At 43.6% G+C, this 22,767-nt stretch overlaps 1 protein-coding gene across 8 annotated transcripts in view; it reads left to right on the forward strand.

The window, feature by feature from the left end:
- The window catches only part of LOC115413034 (PTB domain-containing engulfment adapter protein 1-like), an 82,193-nt gene that overhangs the window by 33,368 nt on the left and 26,058 nt on the right, over positions 1 to 22,767 (forward strand). For all 8 annotated transcript variants that reach the window (XR_003934419.1, XM_030125772.1, XM_030125768.1 and 5 more), the window contains exons 3-7: positions 5,639 to 5,700; positions 14,398 to 14,469; positions 20,539 to 20,637; positions 20,738 to 20,875; positions 20,979 to 21,095. Coding sequence is in view for 7 of the 8 variants with exons in the window: in XM_030125772.1 (XP_029981632.1) it covers positions 5,639 to 5,700; positions 14,398 to 14,469; positions 20,539 to 20,637; positions 20,738 to 20,875; positions 20,979 to 21,095 (488 nt within the window). In the remaining variant the exon portion in view is untranslated. The remainder of the gene's footprint in view (positions 1 to 5,638; positions 5,701 to 14,397; positions 14,470 to 20,538; positions 20,638 to 20,737; positions 20,876 to 20,978; positions 21,096 to 22,767) is intronic.

A 22,767-nucleotide genomic window follows, 5' to 3' on the forward strand; every position in this document is an offset into this window, starting at 1 on the left:
TGTGTGTGTGTGTGAATACTTGACAGTCAGATTCATTGGTTTTTGCATCTCTCCAGTTGAAACCCTGTATGCTGTGTCCAGTCGGTCAGTGCTGCATACAGTCAGTCAGTGGTTTGTCCAGTCGGTCAGTGCTGTGTCCAGTCGGTCAGTCCTGTGTCCAGTCGGTCAGTGCTGTGTCCAGTTCCAGTTGTCGTCCTCTTGTAGATGACGAACGGTGCAGCCCCAGCACATTTACTGTGTCCAGTTGGTCAGTTGGTCAGTGGTCTGTCCAGTCTCAGTTCAGTCTCAGTTCCAGTCTCAGTTCCAGTCTCAGTTCCAGTCCTGGTCCTGGTCCTGGTCCTGGTCCTGGTCCTCTCGTAGATGATGAACGGTGCAACCCCAGCACATTCACTGTGTGTCATTGATTGAGCGCTGCAGTGAATTCAGCGCTGGCTCCGCCCACTTGTCGTGGCCCTATAGAATAATGGTGCACTTCTTTTTTTTTCTTTTTTTTTTTTGTGCATTTCCAGCTCAGCACTTTCACTGTGAAAGATGAGACGAGCTGGAATGAAGACGTACAGTAGTTCAACTGGGAAAGAAAATGGACTGAAGGGAGTTTGAAAAAGCATGGAGTTGAATTACATATATGCAATGTATACATATATTTAAGTCATTTATTGATTATATTTTTAATAATATCAGTGGGAAAAATCCGATTATGAAATATGAAGTGGAGTTTAATAATGGAGGAGTGTAAATAATCCATTCAGTGTTAGTATTTCAGTATTTTCTTTAGAGTTTCCACCTCATATTGTTTGATGTTTTGTAGTTTAGGTGATGCTTCACATCCTCTTGCTCCACAGACAGTCTGTGTGTTATTAACAGTCATGGCCAAAAAAAAAAAAAGCATTTTGGAAGAATGACTGACCCTTAGATTTGACCCAGATGTAATCAGCTGATCCTTGAGTCCATTTGATCCTTTTGGTAAAATTTAAGGACAGTCTTCAAAGGTATTTGTGAGACGTTACATTCACGAAAGCACTGACCTTTGACCTCCTGTTTGTTTGAGTTGGTCCTTTCATTCAACTGTTCATATGGTTGGTCAGTGTTTCCTCTAGTCCTGCATCCTGGGGGGTGGGGGGGTTATTTTGTTCATTCTGTTCTAATAATAATAATAATAATAATAATAATAATAATAATAATAATAATAATAATATCCTGCTGAACTCATCAGTATTCTTCATCTTCATGTATCTCATAAATCTGGTCGTGGTGAATATTCGTCTTTTCTCTGCTCTGCCTTGGTGGAGGTCTGTGCTGTCCCAGTGCTTTTCCACTTTCAGCTTCTTCCTGTAGACTCACATTCAGAGTGGTCCTGAAGGGAAGTGGAAGTCCAGTCCAGTCTAGTCCAGTCCAGTCCAGTCCAGTCTAGCCCAGTCTAGCCCAGTCCAGTCCAGTCCAGTCCAGTCCAGTCTAGTCCAGTCCAGTCCAGTCTAGTCTAGTCTAGTCTAGTCTAGTCTAGTCTAGTCCAGTCCAGTCCAGTCCAGTCTAGTCTAGTCTAGTCTAGTCTAGTCTAGTCTAGTCTAGTCTAGTCCAGTCCAGTCCAGTCCAGTCTAGTCTAGTCTAGTCTAGTCTAGTCTAGTCTAGTCCAGTCCAGTCCAGTCTAGTCTAGTCTAGCCCAGTCCAGTCCAGTCCAGTGGGACAGGACACCTCTGCTGTCACACCTCCGTCCAAACCTGCCCTTCACCTTTCAGCTCGTCCTCCTCACACATCAGCACTTCATCTTTTCTTTGACAGACCTGGACACAAACTTGTAACTTCATCGTCCTCACGTAGTTGCCATTTAATGACAGAGCCCCCCCACCCCCCCAAAGCACCCCCTCAGGTCTTTAATCAGAACACTGACTGCTGACACCACCAAACCCCTGCGCCCCCCCCCCCCCCCCCCCCCCCCCAGTCTGCTCTGTTTGCTGCCTTTTCTCTCTCTGTTTACAGTTTCTCTCCTCCTTCAGAGCAGATTCATCATCCCTTTATCAAGTTTCACTCAATGCTCCCACAAGGACATGGATTCGACTGTGGAGGAGCTTCAGAGCTAATCTGAAACTGCAGCTGTTCACTACATTTATAAAGAGTAGGAGAGTGGAGGAAAGAGCCAAAGAACTGACCAACACTAGATAGACCAGGGCTCCTATTCAAATCAATCCCAGACAGGACTCTGCTGCTTTAGTCTCCATGTTTCCAGGTAGAGTGGGGACCAGAAGACGACTGGAAACCACAAGTGAACACAAGTGACGGAGCAAAAAGTGTCGAATGGAGACAGCACAGAAAACTGACAGAGACAAAGAAATCCATTTCATATCAATCCGACATTGACAAAGATGAAAACGAAGGGAATTTTATCCATCATTTTTATCTATTTTAGTTATTTTTGTAAACTAACTAACCTGTGGGGGGTGCTTCAGGAGTATGGGGTCCGGGGCCCTTTGCTAAGGGCAGTCCGGTCCTTGTATGACCGAAGCAGGAGCCTGGTTCGCATTGCCGGCAGTAAGTCAGATCTGTTCCAGGTCATGTGGGACTCCGGCTGGGCTGCCCTTTGTCACCGGTTCTGTTCATAATTTTTATGGACAGAATTTCTAGGCGCAGCCAGGGGCCGGAGGGGGTCCGGTTTGGGGACCACAGGATTTCGTCTCTGCTTTTCGCTGATGACGTTGTCCTGTTGGCCTCATCGAACCTGGACCTTCAGCGTGTCCTGGGGCGGTTTGCAGCCGAGTGTGAAGCAGTGGGATGAGGATCAGCACCTCCAAATCCGAGGCCATGGTTCTGGACCGGAAAAAGGTGGTCTGCCCTCTCCGGGTCGGTGGGGAGTCTTTGCCCCAAGTGGAGGAGTTCAAGTATCTTGGGGTCTGGTTCACAGTGAGGGAAGGATGGAGCGTCAGATTGACAGACGGATCGGTGCAGCGTCTGCAGTGATGCAGTCACTGTATCGGTCTGTTGTGGTTCAGAAGGAGCTGAGCCGAGAGGAGAAGCTCTGGATTTACCGGTCAATCTACGTTCCTACCCTCACCTATGGTCATGAGCTTTGGGTCAGGACCGAAAGGACCAGATCCAGGATACAAGCGGTCCAAATGAGTTTCCTCCGCAGGGTGGCTGGGCGCACCCTTAGGGATAGGGGGAGGAGCTCAGTCACCAGGGAGGAGCTTGGAGTAGAGCCGCTGCTCCTCCACATCCAGAGGAACCAGCTGAGGTGGATCAGACATCTGTTTCGGATGCCTCCTGGACTCCTCCCTGGGGAGGTGTTCCGGGCATGTCCCACCGGGAGGAGACCTCGGGGAAGAGCCAGGACACGTTGGAGAGACTATGTCTGTGGGCTGGCCTGGGAACACCTCGGGGTCCCTCCGGAAGAGCTGGAGGAGGAGTCTGAGGAGAGGGAAGTCTGGGCGTCCCTGCTTAGACTGTTACCCCCACGACCCGGCCCCGGATAAGCGGAAGAGAATGGATGGATGGATAGTTTTATAAACACACAATACAGTTTCAGTTAGTTATGTTTTTTTTCTTCTAATTATAGTTTTTATTTATTTCAGTTAATGTAAATGTTTTTACTATTCTAGTTTTGGTCATTTTGTTAGTTTTCGTTAACAATAATAACCTTGGTCTGATGTACACACTGTCATAAACTCCCATGTCCTGGTACACAGGTGTTCCAGTGAACTGACTGGAACTCTGTTACAGGAGGAGGTGCTTTTCCTAATCTGTGGCTCAGCGCTGTGTCAGCCTTTATCTGATACTGGTTCCATTTGTGGATCTTCTTTTACTCTGGTTGTTTTTTTAAGGCACTCACAGTCTGTGACATCAATGAAAAGTAAACACTGATAAGAAACACATGTACGTACACGCTGATAGGAACTGAAGCTGATTAACAGAAACTGTAATCAACGCCAGAGCAGTGGAGGTCCAAGCACAGGATGGAACCAACACGCCAAACAAAGCCAAAGAAATCGATTTCGTATCAATCTGACATTGACAAAGACAAAAACAAAGGGAATTATCCATAATTTTTATCCGTTTTAGTTAGTTTTGTAAACACACAATACAGTTTCAGTTAGGTATGTTTTTTTTTCTTTTAATTATAGTTTTTATTTATTTCAGTCAATGAAAATGTTTTTACTATTCTAATTTTGGTCATTTGGTCAGTTTTCGTTAACGATAGTAACCTTGCTCCACGACCAGCACTGACATGTTCACAGGACGCTCAGTCATTTAAAATCACACACAGCTCATCCTTAACGACCTTTGACCACTTCCTGTTGTCCTGACAGATGACCACAGTGTCCACATGTCCACAGTGTCCACATGTCCTACTCATCCTATTGTCTTGTCTGTGTCCTTGTCTCAGTGATAGTTCAATCATTCATGTTCAGAAAACAACGACAAAGCTGATATTTTGGACCATGTTGTCATGTTTCCATGGTTACGGTCTTCATCCTTGTCTCAGTGGTTATCTTTCTTTATGATACCATAGACTTTCTTGTCCTCCCTGGAACACGTTTCTAGGCTGTAGTCAGTAGTAGACTAATGAAAACACCAGCATGGGGGTTGGACTGTTGGACTGGAGCTCAGATAAAGCAGAAAAACTGGCATTAATAACAAGAATGAGCCAGAATGAAAACGATGAAGAATAAGAATGGAATGAATATGAAAGAATAATGATAATAATGGCAGAAAACGGGAGGCCAATCCTAAGTTTTTGCTGTTTACCTCCTCCAAGAGGGATTGTGATCACTCTGCGTTGTTTGTTTCCTCCGCCAAGGAGGTTCTGTTTTTGTCGGCGTTGGTTTGTTTGTCTGTCCGTGTGCAGGATAACTCAAAAAGTTATGGATGGATTTGGATGAAAATTTCAGGAAATGTTGATACTGGCAAAAGGAAGAGATGATTAAATTTTGGTGGTGATTGGGGGGATGGGTGGGCGCCACGGGGGGCCAACTGCTCAGCCTTGGTGGAGGTCTGCGCTCTCCAAGTGCTTCTAGTTTGTTTGTGTTTTTGTTTGTTTTCATCTTTAGTGTAAAACTCTTCCACCCATCTTTCCCAAATCTTCCCCACAGATAGGCCTAGGCCCTGGGACCAACCCATTAAATTTTGGTCCCAGTAGGCCAAAGTTCAAGGTCACAGCAAAGGTCACCAAATCTCCAATTTTCCTACCTGTCATCATTGAGACATTTTCCAAAATTCATCCAAAATTCAAAACGACTCCGATTCTCCTCCAATTGGATCCATCTGTAGCTTAGAACAATCTCTCGTATCTGGAACTAAATTGTCCACATCCACTGTGGAATGTGGACTCTGTCCTCCACCTCCATCTGATCCCAGTGGTCCATGGGACCCTCATGGGACCTTCAGGACTACAGACAGTAGATGTGTGCCCATATTTGTGGTTCAGTCTGTTTCTGGGACCTGAAGTCTGCAGTTTTTTTTAATCTCTGTGTTTTTGAACTCACTCCCGTGTCTTTGTCTGTTTCTATATTTAATACCGTCCTGGTCGTTCTGTGATGTTATTTTTGTCTTGTTGGTTCCATTTCTTTGTTCTACTGCAGACGCTCCTCTGAACTGATCGACTCCACACATTATTCTGACTGGACTGAACTCTGTTGTTGTCTCCTTTCAGATAAAACATGGATGCACACCCCAGAAGCTCTGGCCAAGCATTACATTCCATACAACGCCAAGGTAGGTGTCAGAGAAGGGACGGATCCAGAGGGTTTAGAGGGACAGGTTTAGAGGAACAGGTCCAGTCTGGATCCAGAGGGTTTAGAGGGACAGGTCCAGTCTGGATCCAGAGGGTTTAGAGGGACAGGTCCAGTCTGGATCCGAGGGTTTAGAGGAACAGGTCCAGTCTGGATCCAGAGGGTTTAGAGGGACAGGTCCAGTCTGGATCCGAGGGTTTAGAGGGACAGGTCCAGTCTGGATCCGAGGGTTTAGAGGGACAGGTCCAGTCCGTTCAGAGAAAGGACGGATCCAGAGGGTCGGAGAATTATTATTACTAGTGATGGGACTGTTGGTTCTTTGAAGGGAGTCGTTCAATCAGGAGCCGTTCACTGAAAAGAGTCGTTCAAAAGACTGGCTCTGTTATGTTTTTGGCATTATTTTTAATGACTAAATAGGCCACATGTGATGATTGACATTTCATTTTAAAGGTGTTCAATTGGCGCGGCAGTAAATATTATTTTACCGTAAAAAAGAATCGTTAGTTCAAATGTGTGGAATAAATCCATGACATGAGAGGTGACATTAGACAAATGATGGAACTGGAGCAAAAACATCCCAGTACATTCTGTGGACTAGTCTGTAGAAGAAAAATGAAGAAGAAAATCAAACATTTTCTGATAAAAGAACATTTGATTCTCCTCAAAAAAAGAACAATAAATGTGTGGAAACATACGGAAAAAACTGCACAAAACACAACAGTGATGAATCAGTGTAGTTACTGAAGTACCTGAACTGGAGTCACATTCTCAGACCTAGAACAGTCTGTTGGTAAATTGACAGATAATCGGACACTCCCTCCTTAAAAACAACAAAAAAAATGAACGGCTCTTTGCAAAGACTCGGTTCCCATCGTTCATTTCAAAGAGCCGTTCAAAAGATTCGATTTGACCCTTTGGTCACTGGACCATTGGACGACCCGCTATACCATCTGAGCCACAGCCGCCCCCCCTTGTCTGGAAACAGAACTCTGGTACCTGCTGAACTGAAGAAAAGGGAGGGTACCAGATGGGTCCTGTAGGATCAGATGTTCTGCAGTGAAACCAGCCCTGAGTGCACATCTGTCAAATCAGACTGGGACAGAAAGAAATCAGCAAAACCCTGGGATTTGACCCATTTTGCAGTGTCAAATGACCTTGACCTTGTCTAAAATTATGTGACCTTTGACCTGTACATGATTTGAGACCTTCATAAATGACAGTAGCATCCCCTAAAACCTCTAATATGACATTTACATGAGCAGATATGGCAGAACTAACCCACAAATGTAGGATTTTCCATTAAAAATGGGTTTTCTGCACTGGGCTGATGGACACCCTAAAGATGGAGGTGGGGGGAGTGGTGGTGGTGGTGGTGGTGGTGGTGGGGGGGGGTGTCTAAAACTGTACAGATTGGGCCAAAATTTTTGGGGGGAGTTAATATGTAAGAGATTAACTGGACAAATTAAGAGCTGGATCAGAAAAGAAGTCCCAAAAATGAGAACGGACTCAGTGTGTTTGTGGTCGTCCTTCCCTGTGGGGTGGGGGGGGGGGGGGGAGCAGGACTGGGCTTTCAGCTGCGTGCACCAGGTGATGGATGAGGTTCTGAGCTGAGTCTGTCTGTGAACCTGCCCCCGTCCGTCTGTCAGGAACATGTGCTTCTGCGTTCTGTCCTGGGGGGCATTTAGTCCCACTGGTCCGAACCCAAACCCAAACCCTGTTTTCTCCTCCTGTCAATCACTCTGTGTGTGTTTCCTCTAAACAGTTGTGTTTGAAAAACTGTAGAGAATCAGATTATTTCTACGTACGTTATTTGGACCCACCTGTAGTTTATTACTGATGTATTTGAATAAATACAAACTGTAGATGCAAACGGAGTGAAAGACATTTGTTTTACTAGTGGGTTTTAAACATATTTTTATGAACAGAATATAACACTTCCAAAGAGCAGAACATTTTTAAACTATAGACATAGAACATTCTAAAGTATTGTAATGATAACATGTTTGAAATGTTGTCAGAACAGACATGAGTCAAATTAATTAAATGAAATAAAACATAACGTTCAAACATTTGGAACTGTCAGAACTGAGAATGTGAACAAACTAAACCTTAAGAATTATTATTATTATTATTATTATTATTATTATTATTATTATTATTATTGTTGTTGTTGTTGTTGTTGTTAAGATGATGATAGAATAAGTATGTGTGTTATGATAAACTGAATGATAATAGTTCAATCAAGGTTCCAGGTTCCTTCATTTGTACCTGTGAGTAGGTCTGTTTTGCAGACGTAGTGATTGCATTGGCATCAAAACGAAACCACACATTGAACCTGTTCAACAGGTACTGGATCGAGCGTCAGGACAAGAAGTGTTCAGTGTTCCACCGTTCAACAGGACAGCAGCATGGATAAGAAAAGAATAAAAGAAACAAGATCAAATAAATAAAAACAAGATGCAATAAAACACAATAAAAACCCAGAGAAGATAGAAACAGTCTGGGATAAAAACCAGAAGAACATAAAATGTAAACATTAGAAGTCACAATACTAATAAACAGAGCAAAGAAATAGGATAAATAACTAAAATAAGTACATACAGTGCAATGTCACTATTTCTTCTTGAGCTCAGTGACGGCGACAGGAACAAAACTGTTTTTATTAACGCTGTGTCCTGAACCTGGGACTAAGAACCTCTGTCCAGAGGAAAGGAGCTGAAATCCACCTCCTAAAGCAGGGCTGTCCAACCCTGGTCCTGCAGAGCCACCATCCTGCATGTTTTAGGTGTGTCCCTCTTCCAGCACACCTGATGGTCCTTCTACAGAGCTGGATGACAGGCTGATCATTTGAATCAGGTGTGTTGGAAAAGGGATCCATCTAAAACATGCAGGATAGTGGCTCTGCAGGACCAGGGTTGGTGACTCCTGCCCTAAAGGATGGGAGTCATTATGAAGAAGTGATGAAACCGTCCTCTGGACCTGTTTAGTGGACAGGGAGGAGGGACAAGACTGGGACTGACCAATCAGACGACTGCACCATCTGACAGTTCTATTCATTCTATAGTCCAGCTGTGTCCTGTATACTTCATATGTATATATATATATATATATATATATATATATATATATATATATATATATACATACAGGGTGGGGAAGCAAAATGTACAATATTTTGAGGCAGGGATTGAAAGACAGTGTATGACCAATTAGTTTAGTGAAAGTCATGAGAATTTATTTGCCACAAGAAAATGTCCATAATAGAAAATGTTTTTATTCTATGTGTCCTCCTTCTTTCTCAATAACTGCCTTCACACGCTTCCTGAAACTTGCGCAAGTGTTCCTCAAATATTGGGGTGACAACTTCTCCCATTCTTCTTTAATAGTATCTTCCAGACTTTCTGGTAATAGTTTTGCTCATAGTCATTCTCTTCTTTCCATTAGAAACAGTCTTTATGGACACTCCAACTATTTTTGAAATCTCCTTTGGTGTGACGAGTGCATTCAGCAAATCACACACTCTTTGACGTTTGCTTTCCTGATTACTCATATGGGCAAAAGTTTGTGAAAAGGTATGGATAATAGTGTTAGGTATGATTATGACATCAGTATATGTTTGGGTTCAAAACAACTGACGTAGTGTCTGCTGAGAAAAAACAACTAAATGTTCATTGTACATTTGGCTTCCCCACCCTGTATATGTATATATAGTCCCAGATGGTCTGGGTTTGATTCCATGTGCGCTGGATGTTGTGTGTTTGTTCATTTCCAGTGGATGGACTGGGGTTTGTCCCACAGATCTGAGCAGAGATGGATGATCCTGGTGTGTGTGTGTGTGTGTGTGTGTGTGTGTGTGTGTGTGTGTGTGTGTGTGTGTGTGTGTGTGTGTGTGTGTGTGTGTGTGTGTGTGTGTGTGTTAGTGCTGCTCCAGTCTTAAAGGTGAACAGCTCCATCTGTTGGACAGCAGCTCCACTGCTCCCTCATACTTTTTTTTTTTTTCTACTGCTCCTTCATGTTCTTGCTCCTGTTTCTTCCACTATTGCAGGGGGGTCAAACTCCGGTCCTGGGGGGTCGGTATCCTGCATGTTTTAGATGTTTTCCTCTTCCATTACACCTGGAAGCCATTCCATCGTTATCAGGTTTCTGCAGAGCTGATGATGAGCTGATCATTAACTGAACCAGGTGTGCAGGAAGAGGGAAACATCTAAAACCTGCAGGATACTGACCCCCCAGGACCGGAGTTTAACACCTTCGGACTAACGTCATGTTCGTGTCAGTGTCACATGTGACTGTTAGACCAAGACCTGGGCCAGGGTTAAGACTCTGAGGGGTAAGGACCAGTCCAGACTGGACCAGTTAGGGTGGATTCACATCTACTTTGTTTGGTCCGTTTAAAACGAACCAGAGTTCGTTTCCCTGGAAAGTACAGACTGTTTTTTTTAGCTGTGAATACAAACATATGAACTCTGATTCGAATCAAGTGGAACCAAAGGACTTTTCAGGGGTGAATACAGCCTTAATCTGACCCTGGTCCTCCAGATCTACTGTCCTAATGTTTTAGACGTGTCCCAGTTCAAACCCACCTGGTTCAGATGATCAGCCTGTGGTGGGACAGAGGATCTGGAGGACCAGGGTTAGAGGGACAGAGGATCTGGAGGACCAGGGTTAGAGGGACAGAGGATCTGGAGGACCAGGGTTAGAGGAACAGAGGATCTGGAGGACCAGGGTTAGAGGGACAGAGGATCTGGAGGACCAGGGTTAGGAGTTGGTACCAAAGACATGAGCATCTGAGCAGGAGACGACGACACACTGACACTGACCCAAACACACTAACACCGATCCGAAAACACCAACACCGATCCAAACACACTGACACCAATTTAAACACACTGACACTGATCCAAACACACTAACACCGACCCAAACACTAACACTGACGCTAATTGGATAAATGACTCTGTGTTGTCCCGCCCCCGGATGCTCGGCGTCTCTGGGGGTGAACGGAGCCGTGGGCGGAGCTTGGCCGGGCTGGACACTGAGCTTCCGCGTTCTAATTGGAGGATGGGTCCAAAAACTGAATCCTGTTTGATTGACAGCTGTTTTCAGATGTGCTCCTTCACTGACACAGTTCAGTTTACAGTTTTTTTCAATCGCTTACACACAGTTAAAGCTCTATCTGTTCTTCTCTCACCTCTACACACAAATTCAATTATTGCTCAAATGAAACTCAAACAGTGCCCTATCTCTTGCAAAATGACACAGTATTCAAAATATTCTAAACATATCTCAAAAGCAAGCATTTGTCTCACATCACAAACACATTTTCCATAGTATTATATACTTCTGTAGATCATTTACACTCTGTTGCTCTAAATCTAAAGCTCTTTTGTTTTTATGGATTTTTTTATATGTTGCCATATAAGAGTGAAAACACAGTAACATGCAAATAGAACTCAACCCGAGCAACACTGGAACCAAAAATGTTTAATTTTCTGAATAAATCATTTGCTGTTGTGAGTTCAGTTTTGTACAGCACAGAAGAAAAAACAAAGCACAGTACAGCAGCCAGCACATATGGAGGAACAGCAACTAAAAAACAGAAAGGTGTATGAAAAAGAGAGTGTGTGTGTGTGTGTGTGTGTGTGTGTGTGTGCGTGCGTGCGTGCGTGCGTGCGTGCGTGCGTGCGTGCGTGTGTGTTTAGGGTTCATCTCTCCTCTGGGCTGGATCTGGCCCCAGTACTTCATCCACACCACATTCTGTATTTATTGTGATCACTTTGCTTTGTGTGTTTGTGTGAGTGTTTGTTTGTTTGTTTGTTTTTAACAAGATAACTCAAAAAGTTATGGATGGATTTTCATGACATTGTCAGGAAATGTTGATACTGGGACAAGGAAGAAATGATTAAATTTTGGTGGTGATCGGGGGTGGGGGTGGGGCCACGGGGCCCCACTGATCTGCCTTGGCGGAGGTCTGCACTCTCCAAGTGCTTTTCTTGTTTCTCTTTCCAAACATGGAGGACAGACCCTTCTCGTGTGGCGTACCCGACCTTGGACAGAGGCACATCAGCGTCACCACATGCGTCCTCCGTTGTCTGGAGAAGTGGCAGACGGGCACAGGGACAGCCATCATACGTACAGGGGTTGGACAAAATAATGGAAACACCTTCACCTCAAGATGATAATGCCCCAATCCATACAGCTAGAATTGTTAAAGAATGGCATGAGGAACATTCTAATGAAGTTGAACATCTCGTATGGCCGGCACAGTCCCCAGACCTCAACATTATTGAGCATTTATGGTCAGTTTTAGAGATTCAAGTAAGACGTCGATTTCCACCGCCATCGTCTCTAAAAGAGTTGGAGGGTATTCTAACTGAAGAATGGCTGAAAATTCCTTTGGAAACAATTCACAAGTTGTATGAATCAATACCTCGGAGAATTGAGGCTGTAATTGCCGCAAAAGGCGGACCTACACCATATGAAATTATATTTTGTTGGTTTTTGAAGGTGTTTCCATTATTTTGTCCAACCCCTGTACATGTTCAGTGTCAGGCAGTGGTTGGTTGGTGTTCAGTAAAGCAGTTATTGCACATGTGAGGGCAGAGTCTGAGGCGCTGATGAATAAGTGGGGCATTTGGATTGGTTGTGTTTGAAATAGGAAATCAAATTACGTCCTGATAGATTTTTGTGTGTTAGGTAGAGAATTGTGTGTATTGATGTGCAAAAAGTTAAAAGCTAAATTGAAAACTGTGTCAAGGCTGAGAATTCACTTATGGTTTTGCTGATTTGATGTAAAGTTGTGAAATTTGAGTGACAGGTTTTAGAAACTGTGTGTTACATAAAGGTTTTGTGTGTAAGCAATTGAACAAAACTGTAATACTGTAAACCACATTCTGCTGTGAAATCAGCGAAACCACTACCAAATTAATTGTTCATTTGCTGCACTTGAAATACACAAATACACAAATGACATGGAACGGAGGGATGAATTTATGTTTCAATAACTTGACAGTTTTTTTTTTTTTAATGTAAGCCACAGGTGTCAAACATGCGTCCCGGGGGCCAAATCTGGCCCACCAAAGGGTCCAGTCCAGCCCTGGGGGTGAATTTGTGCAAAAATTACACTAAGATATGAACAATCCATTTAGTTTGGGTTCCACATTCAGACCAATTCAATCTGCAGTGGGTCAGACCAGTAAAATACGTTCATAACAACATAGAAATAATGACCACTCCAAATTTTCTCTTTGTAAATGTAAATATTTTCATGTATTTACACTAAAACAAAGCATAATTTTGCAAAAAATGTGAATAACCTGAACAAATATGAACCTGAAATGTCTTAAGAGAAATAAGTACAATTTTAATAATATTCTGCCTGTTTTTAAATGTTTTGTGTATTTGTAAAATATAATGTGCATGTGTAAATGATAAACTGATGCACAATACTGATAAAATTACACAGATTTTTTTCAGTTTGTTCATGTTGTTCACATCTTTTGAAAGGATAGTTTGTAGATGGAAACCTGTTCATCATGTAAATTTACTTTTTTGCTCTAAACCATAGAGAAAATTTTGGAGTTGACATTATTTCTGTATTATTCTGTTATTATTTTACTGGTTCTGGCCCACTGCAGATCAGATTTAACTGAATGTGGAACTGAACTAACATGAGTTTAACAGAACTGATGTAAGCCGACAATGAGCTTCCCCTGTCTGACAGACGAGCAGCCGACACTGCTCTGTGTACACATGTGCAGGATCCAGACTAAGGCTGGAGTTCATCTACAGACATCTGAGTTCATCTACAGACATCTGAGTTCATCTACAGACATCTGAGTTCATCTACAGACATCTGAGTTCATCTACAGACATCTGAGTTCATCTACAGACATCTGAGTTCATCTACAGACATCTGAGTTCATCTACAGACATCTGAGTCCTCCTGACAGTCATTTGAACATGTACAATTTTTACATTAGATGATTAATTTACGAAAGTCCAAACGAACATAGAGTCTGGGGTTGGTTTGGCATCATTTTGACCTGCCTCTAGGTGGCACTAAAGTCACATTACACAGAGTAAATACCTACAATTATGGTCTGTGTGTGTGTGTGTGTGTGTGTGTGTGTGTGTGTGTGTGTCTGTCTGTGTGTCTGTCTGTGTGTCTGTCTATTACAAAAAAAACCATCCATACATGAAATAGTTGACACTGATTTAGATCCATTTCTGAGTTTAACTAAACAACACACCTTACATGTGTAGTTTAGTGACAGACGACTGAAACAAACACCCTGAAACAGAACAGATGGACGGACGGACGAACAGACAGATAGATAGAAATGAATGAATGAATGAATGAATGTTTTTATTATTGTGTCTTGCATACAGACATGCCCAGCCCTTCCATGGGCTTATAAGACACCATAAATACAAACCAAAAATCAAATACCACACAGTAGGCACAATATATAAACAAAACAAAATACTGACCTATTTAAACAAACATATCTGCTGCTTTTTCCAGGCTTTACAAACAAATAATGCTAATTTATATACATTTGAACTAAATTAACTAGCCAGACAGACAGATATTTTAGTTCTTTTTCATGGACAGGTTGGTTGTCAATAACAGACTGTGTTCATGTTGAATAACAGATTCCGTTTTGTTGTTTTTCAGTTCCTTGGAAACACAGAGGTTGAAGCTCCAAAAGGCACTGAAGTGGTAGAAGACGCCGTTAGAAAACTGAAGGTAAAAACAATGGGACCAGTGGTCCTGTATCTTAGCGGCCAAATTCAAAGCTGTGTTAAATGTATCCAGATCCATTTATTCTCCCCCAGTTCTGTGTATTTATTCTATTCAAATTAATTATTCAAAATTCAAATTCACACTTGATATCATAGATACTGATTTATTGGATCAATCCACTTCCTATCTGTTATAATGGGAACATTTTTCAAAGTGGCACCAAATCCACAATCAGATCCAGATCCAAATAATTTCAATCCCTTGTGTTGACATCATCATACAGAAGCTGTATACCAAGTTTGAAGTCAATCAGAACTGGAGTTTGGGAGAAGAAGACGATTGAAATGTTTTCCCCATAAGAGCCCATGTTAAATTTTGCGTCAGTTCCAGATCCAGAAGAAGATCCTGATCAGCATGTGGACATTATGTTTGGGTCATCTCCCCATCAGGGCTGGACTGGAGACATTTACACTGGAGATCATTTACATTTACTGAGTTATTGCATCCATCCACTTCCTATCTGTAATAATGGGGACATTTTTCAAAGTGGCACCAAACCCAGAATCAGATCCAGATCCAAATAATTTCACTAACTTTTGTTGACATCATCATAAAGAAGCTGTATACCAAGTGTGAAGTCAATCGGAACTGTAGTTTCGGAGAAGAAGACGACTGAAAGTTTTGTAACGGACGACAGACGACGACAGACGATGACGACAGATGACAACAACAGATGACAGCAGGCGACAGACGACGACAACAGACAACGATGACAGACGATGACAGACGACGACAGACGATGACGACAGATGACAACAACAGATGACAGCAGGCGACAGACGACGACAACAGACAAGGATGACAGACAATGACAGACGACGACAGACGATGACAGACGACGACAGACGATGACAACAGATGACGATGACAGACGACGGCAGGCGACAGACAACAACAGACGATGACAGACGACGACAGATGACAACAGACGACAACGACAGACAACAGATGACAACAGACGATGACAGACGACGACGACAACAGATAACGACACCGGACGCCGCATGATGACAATAGCCTACGGCCTCTCGGCCGGTAAGCTAAAAACAAGAAAACTGAAGGTAAAAAAAAAAGAAACGAAAACTGAAAGTAAAACCATAGTTCGAATCTGTCGCCTAAAGGACGGAGTTCGATACTGTGGAGGAGGGGGGGTGGGGGGTGGGTGGGGCTTCAGCATACAGTGGAGGCGGGGGGGTGAGTGGGAGGGGCTTCAGCATACAGTGGAAGTGGTTCTTTTAAACCTGTGAATGTTTCCAGCCCTGGCTCTTTTCTTCCTCTGTGTTCTTCTGTGGTTCAGGTTCTGGCTCTTTTCTTCCTCTGTGTTCTTCTGTGGTTCTGGTTCTGGCTCTTTTCTTCCTCTGTGTTCTTCTGTGGTTCTGGTTCTGGTTCTGGCTCTTTTCTTCCTCTGTGTTCTTCCGTGGTTCTGGTTCTGGTTCAGGTTCTGGTTCTTTTCTTCCTCTGTGTTCTTCTTTGGTTCTGGTTCTGGTTCTGGCTCTTTTCTTCCTCTGTGTTCTTCTGTGGTTCTGGTTCTGGTTCTGGCCCCTCACTGGTCTCCTCCTGCCCACAGCTGAGGCCTCTTCTAGGGGAGCCTTGTTTTCCCTAACCCCTTCTTCTATTGTTGCGTTCCATCTGATCCCTGAAGCCAGCCGTCTCCATGGTTACCGTCTCAGATCCAGGTCCAGACTCACTTCTACTCCAAACATCCGAATGCTTTAGTCACTGGAACACAGAACTGTTCAGTTCTCATGTTCATTCTTCATATTTTCAGTCCCTGAACAGCAGAAGTCTGAAACCATATCTGTCAAACTCATTTAACTCCAGGATCCACATTCAACCCAATCTGATCTACACTGGACCAGAGCAGTGAAAGAATAACAGAATATACATTTAAATAAGGACAGTAGGGATGTAACGATTACCGCTATAACAAGTAAAATCACAGACAGTTGGTATTACTGTTTAAATTCTAATTCTCATGATAACTGTGTTTGATTACCGCACTTTTAGGAGGAAAAAAACCCTCTGTACAGATCTGCTTTTATGTCAAATATTTGAGTATAGTTTGAATTTATTACAATTTTAATTTTCTATACCTAATATTTGAACCAATATTCACTTTTAAAGTCTGTGAAAAGGTTCGTTAAACATCTGTGTGTTATTTATGCAATAAATTATACACATTTTTCAAATTGGACTTTATATATTTTTGTGTGTTTTTTGTTCTTTTGTGTTTTTATAGTAGGTTAAAGTGAAAAAATAACAGATGAGATAGATGAAGTTGTGCTGAAAAAACAGATCCAAACATGGGTATAGTAAACATTTGTTTCTATATAAAGGCCAAATCAAAAGGACTGAAAAACAGACAGAATAGACTCAGACCACTAAGGGTTAATATGTGAATGTTTCTGACGCAGAAGGGACAGTGGGACTGTTATTATATTTATTTATTTATTTATTTACTTATTTAATTTAATTTTATTTTTTAATACAACTTGGTTAAATTCTTTCAGTGTGTGTATTAGTACTTTTTGAACATTTTGAGCACAATTTCAACAATACCGCGATAATAATGATAACCGTGATAATTTTGGTCACAATAATCATGATATGAAATGTTCATCTGGTTCCATCCCTAAAGCTGGACATCTAGAGTCCACGGCCAACAACAACAACATGAGCCGTGTCTTCAGTTTGCTGCTCCAAGCCTGTAATGGTCCACACATCAAGACAGCCCTGGTGAAAGATTCTGATGGCAACCTCATAACGACTGCAACAAACTGCCTCGAATGCTGGAAAGAGCACTTCAGCCTCCTCCTGCAGCGCGGTGCCATCCCGGCTGATCCCACCATCCTACCGGCCACAAACGCTGCAGCCCCTAGCGACGCCTGTACTACAGACCCTGTCACACCCGAGGAAGTCAGAGCTGCCCTGAAAATACTCAACGACAGGAAGGCCTCCGGCATCTGTGCACTACAGGGTGGGGAAGCAAAATTTACGATATTTTGAGGCAGGGATTGAAAGACAGTGTATGACCAATTAGTTTATTGAAAGTCATGAGAATTTATTTGCCACAAGAAAATGTCCATAATAGAAAATGTTTTTATTCTATGTGTCCTCCTTCTTTCTCAATAACTGCCTTCACACGCTTCCTGAAACTTGCGCAAGTGTTCCTCAAATATTGGGGTGACAACTTCTCCCATTCTTCTTTAATAGTATCTTCCAGACTTTCTGGTAATAGTTTTGCTCATAGTCATTCTCTTCTTTCCATTATAAACAGTCTTTATGGACACTCCAACTATTTTTGAAATCTCCTTTGGTGTGACGAGTGCATTCAGCAAATCACACACTCTTTGACGTTTGCTTTCCTGATTACTCATATGGGCAAAAGTTTCTGCAAATGTATGGATAATAGTGTTAGGTATGATTATGACATCAGTATATGTTTGGGTTCAAAACAACTGACGTAGTGTCTGCTGAGAAAAAACAACTAAATGTTCATTGGAAATTTTGCTTCCCCACCCTGTAACCGCTGAGATGTTAAAATCTGGCGGGGACAGTATCGTCGAGTGGCTTACCCAAATTCTAAACCAGGTGTGGGAGACAGGGAGGCTTCCCAGCGACTGGACCAGAGGAGTCATCCTACCCTTCTGGAAACACAAGGGTGACCGGCCAGTCTGCAGCAACCACCGAGGCATCACCCTTCTCTCCATCCCAGGCAAGGTCTTCACCAGGATCTTGCTCACCCGTGCTCTCCCAGCCATCAGAAGCAGCCGCCGTCCCCAACAGGCTGGCTTCATGCCTAACCGCTCCACGACAGACCACATCTCCGCTGTTCGTCTGCTGATAGAGAAGACTTAGGAATTCCACAAAAATCGTAATCCTTACATCAGGTTCACAGATCTGAAGGCTGCCTTTAACACCATCTGCCATGCTTCACTGTGGAGCATCCTACAGGCCCTCGGAGCACCACCTAAGATCGTTGCCCTGTTCAAGCTGCTTTACAGAAACGCACAGAGCTGTGTCCGAATCCATGGCAAACACTCAGAGTGGTTCTCCATCTCCAGTGGCGTTCTCCAGGGCTGCGTGGCTGCTCCTGACCTCTTCAACTGCATCATTGACCATCTGATGACCAGGGTTTATGAGAGGGTCCCCGGAGTGTCCCTAGACAGTTACCACCTGACTGACCCGGAGTACACTGATGACACCATCCTGTTCAGCACATCCTACAGTCAGCTGACAGATGCTCTGGGCAGATACAGTGAAGAGGCAGAGAAGCTTGGCCTCCAAGTGAACTGGACAAAAACCAAGTTCATGCATGTCGGTGATGGGCCGGATCCACCTCCCTTGCAGCTTGGTAATGACATTGTAGAGCCTGTCACGAGCTTTGTGTGTCTGGGGTCCATGGTGACAGATAACGGGGACCTAAAACCAGAGATTACCCGCAGAAGGGCCCTGGCAGCATCAGCTCTGCAGTCTCTCTGGAAACCACTGTGGCAGCACCAGACCATCTCACGCAGGACGAAGCTCCGGATCTACAACTCTGCCGTCCTCTCCATCCTGCTCTATGGCTCAGAAACATGGCTCTTAAACCAGACTCTGGCTGCCAGAATAGATGGCTTTGATAGCAGGGCTCTCAGAACCATCGAAAACTTCAGGTGGCCCCAGCGGGTTTCCAACGAGGTGCTTGGAGCCCGCACATGCCAGCCCAAAGCATCCAGCCTGGCCGCGCAACGTCACACCTGCTGGTTCGGTCATGTCCTCCGCCTCCCTCCTGACCATCCGACAAGAGCCATCCTTCAGTTTGACCCGAAGGCCGTGGACTGGAAACGATCACGAGGCGAGCCCCGCACCCGATGGCTCGATGTCATTGCGGGTGACCTCCACCAACATGGAGTTACCATGGAGGACGCAGAGCAGCCGGCACAAGACCGCCAGCGATGGAAAACACTGGTTCACCTGGTCGGCTCAACGCACCGGGACGAGACACCCACCCCATCGCAGGAGTCCTACAGAAAGAAAAGAGAGAAAGACATCCCTAAAGGACAACTGTTTTCTCTTTGTTTTAGTGCAATAAAAAACATTAAATTATGAAAATAATTTCGTTTCCAGACTATCCTGTCACCAAAAAGACGTGAATAAGCTGAAAAAACTGACATTTTGTATGAAAAATAAGTGGAATTTTAACATTATCATGTGTCAACTTATCATTTATAAATGTGTTTTACAAATCAGATTTTCCAGATCTACTGTCTCTAAATCAGTTCTTGTATGTGACTGCACAGTTCCTCTGTAGGTGATTCTGTCGGATTTAAAGTGTGATCAGATATTTGGAACAGAAGTGAGACAGATACACTGGGACAGATTTAGATTTTTACAGTTCAGGTATGACAGAGTGGATTTCATCTTGACTGTTGTGTAAAACACACTGTCTTGGTGAATGGTCTGTTCTGTCTGAGTCTCTGAGGGTCTGGGTCTCTGAGGGTCTGGGTCTCTGAGGGTCTGAGTCTCTGAGGGTCTGGGTCTCTGAGGGTCTGGGTCTCTGAGGGTCTGAGTCTCTGAGGGTCTGGGTCTCTGAGGGTCTGGGTCTCTGAGGGTCTTAGTCTCTGAGGGTCTTGGTCTCTGAGGTTCTGGGTCTCTGAGGGTCTTGGTCTCTGAGGTTCTGGGTCTCTGAGGGTCTGGGTCTCTGAGGGTCTGGGTCTCTGAGGGTCTGGGTCTCTGAGGGTCTGAGTCTCTGAGGGTCTGGGTCTCTGAGGGTCTGGGTCTCTGAGGGTCTGGGTCTCTGAGGGTCTGGGTCTCTGAGGGTCTTAGTCTCTGAGGGTCTTGGTCTCTGAGGTTCTGGGTCTCTGAGGGTCTTGGTCTCTGAGGTTCTGGGTCTCTGAGGGTCTGGGTCTCTGAGGGTCTGGGTCTCTGAGGACGGTCCTGATCTCTGCTGTAGTTTTTTCCGTTCTTTTCCTTCTCGTCTGCGTAGTCGACTCCAGACCATCGTGAGTTCATTTTCTTTTTCTCCTTCAGTTTCAGAGACACATAAAGAAGTCTGAGGGCCAGAAGGTTCCTAAAGTGGAACTGCAGATCTCCATCTACGGTGTGAAGATTCTAGATCCCAAAACTAAAGTAAGTATCAGATGTTTGGATTCAAGTCGGACCGCAGGTGTCCGCTCAGTGAATGGTGTGTGTTTTTGTGTTTATGTGTGTGTGTGTTTGTGTTTTTCAGGATGTGCATCATAACTGTCAGCTCCACAGAATATCCTTCTGTGCAGACGACAAAACCGACAAAAGAATATTCACTTTTATTTGCAAAGACTCTGAATCCAACAAACACCTGTGCTACGTGTTCGACAGTGAAAAGTGTGTAAGTACTCCTTTGGTCTGGGTTCCTTCAGCAGATTCAGTGTGACTCAGATCTGTGTGCGTGTGTGTTTTTTTAATCGATGGTTTTTCCGTCTCTGCTGCAGGCTGAGGAGATCACCCTCACCATCGGTCAGGCCTTCGACTTGGCTTATAAGAAGTTCCTGGAGTCTGGAGGAAAGGACGTGGAGACCAGGAAACAGATCGGAACCCTCCAGAGAAGAGTAGGACTCACACTGTGGACTTTTCCACTCATTTTACACGACACACTTTTCTACACTCACCTGTTCTTTTTTTGTTTTGTTTTTTAGGAAAATGTGTTTATTTACATCAGCAGAGACTGAATATTACATGCATACTGTGCACAGAAATGAACGTTCTGTGATCATTTCTCACCAACTAACGTGACTTTCTTTGAAGCTTGGATATTGAACAGACACATTTAAAGACAATACACTGAACAAGTTTATGGAAACACAAATTCAGACCTACTGTATCAAATTTAATACTTTTTAAAGGCCTTTCTAAGGTAGTAAATTCAGATTTGAGAATTCAAGACTTTTGTTTTTTTCCCATTTTTGTTTATTTGTAGTTTTGTAGAAATTGGGCGATACAACCACTGTATCATATGTGACACATCAATTGAAAATAAATTGTTGCACAATTTCCATTTTTTTAACATGCAAATAAACCCAAGAACAGGTACACTAACCTTCTCCATTAACAAAAATAAATAAATAAATGAACTAAAAAACAAAACAAAAAAAGTGTGTCTATCCACTGTCACTGGTTTTACTGGTGAATCAATGCTGGAGAAGATGACAGTGTTTCCACGGTACCTATGGAGCCCTTGAATGTCCAAATATGGTCATATCTGATGGCCATCAAAAGATGAAAAACCATATTTTACACCAATTATTCACATGGATTGATAGAATTAGTGGATCAACAAATACAGAAACATTTAATAACAGACAGAATATTGGTAAAGTTGTACTTCAGACATTTCAAAATGTTCATATTTGTTTGGGTTATTCACGTTTTTGTGAAATGGTAGTTTGTTTTAGTGTAAATACAGTAAAATGACATGAAAATGTTTACATTTACAAAGAGGAAAATCTGGACTTGTGTGTATTTATAGGTTATTCTGACAGTATTTGACTGATCCGACCGAATGTGGAACCTGAACTAAAAGGATTGTTCATTTCTTCAGTGTAATTTTTGCATTTCACAAATTCATCCCAACTGGACCCTTTGGGGGGCCGGATTTGGCCCCTAGGCCGCATTCTCTTAACCAGTGTGTGGTTGAACCAGTGTGTGGTTGAACCAGTGTGTGGTTGAACCAGTGTGTGGTTGGACCAGTGTGTGGTTGAACCAGTGTGTGGTTGGACCAGTGTGTGATTGAACCAGTGTGTGATTGAACCAGTGTGTGATTGAACCAGTGTGTGGTTGAACCAGTGTGTGGTTGGACCAGTGTGTGATTGAACCAGTGTGTGATTGGACCAGTGTGTGGTTGGACCGGTGTGTGATTGAACCGGTGTGTGATTGAACCGGTGTGTGGTTGAACCGGTGTGTGGTTGGACCAGTGTGTGGTTGGACCAGTGTGTGATTGAACCAGTGTGTGATTGGACCAGTGTGTGGTTGAACCAGTGTGTGGTTGGACCAGTGTGTGATTGAACCAGTGTGTGGTTGGACCAGTGTGTGGTTGGACCGGTGTGTGATTGAACCGGTGTGTGATTGAACCGGTGTGTGGTTGGACCGGTGTGTGGTTGGACCGGTGTGTGGTTGGACCGGTGTGTGGTTGAACCGGTGTGTGATTGAACCAGTGTGTGATTGAACCAGTGTGTGGTTGAACCAGTGTGTGGTTGGACCAGTGTGTGATTGAACCAGTGTGTG

The sequence above is a fragment of the Sphaeramia orbicularis genome, chromosome 21 (genome assembly GCF_902148855.1).
Source record: "Sphaeramia orbicularis chromosome 21, fSphaOr1.1, whole genome shotgun sequence".
NCBI classification, from domain to species: Eukaryota; Metazoa; Chordata; class Actinopteri; order Kurtiformes; family Apogonidae; genus Sphaeramia; species Sphaeramia orbicularis.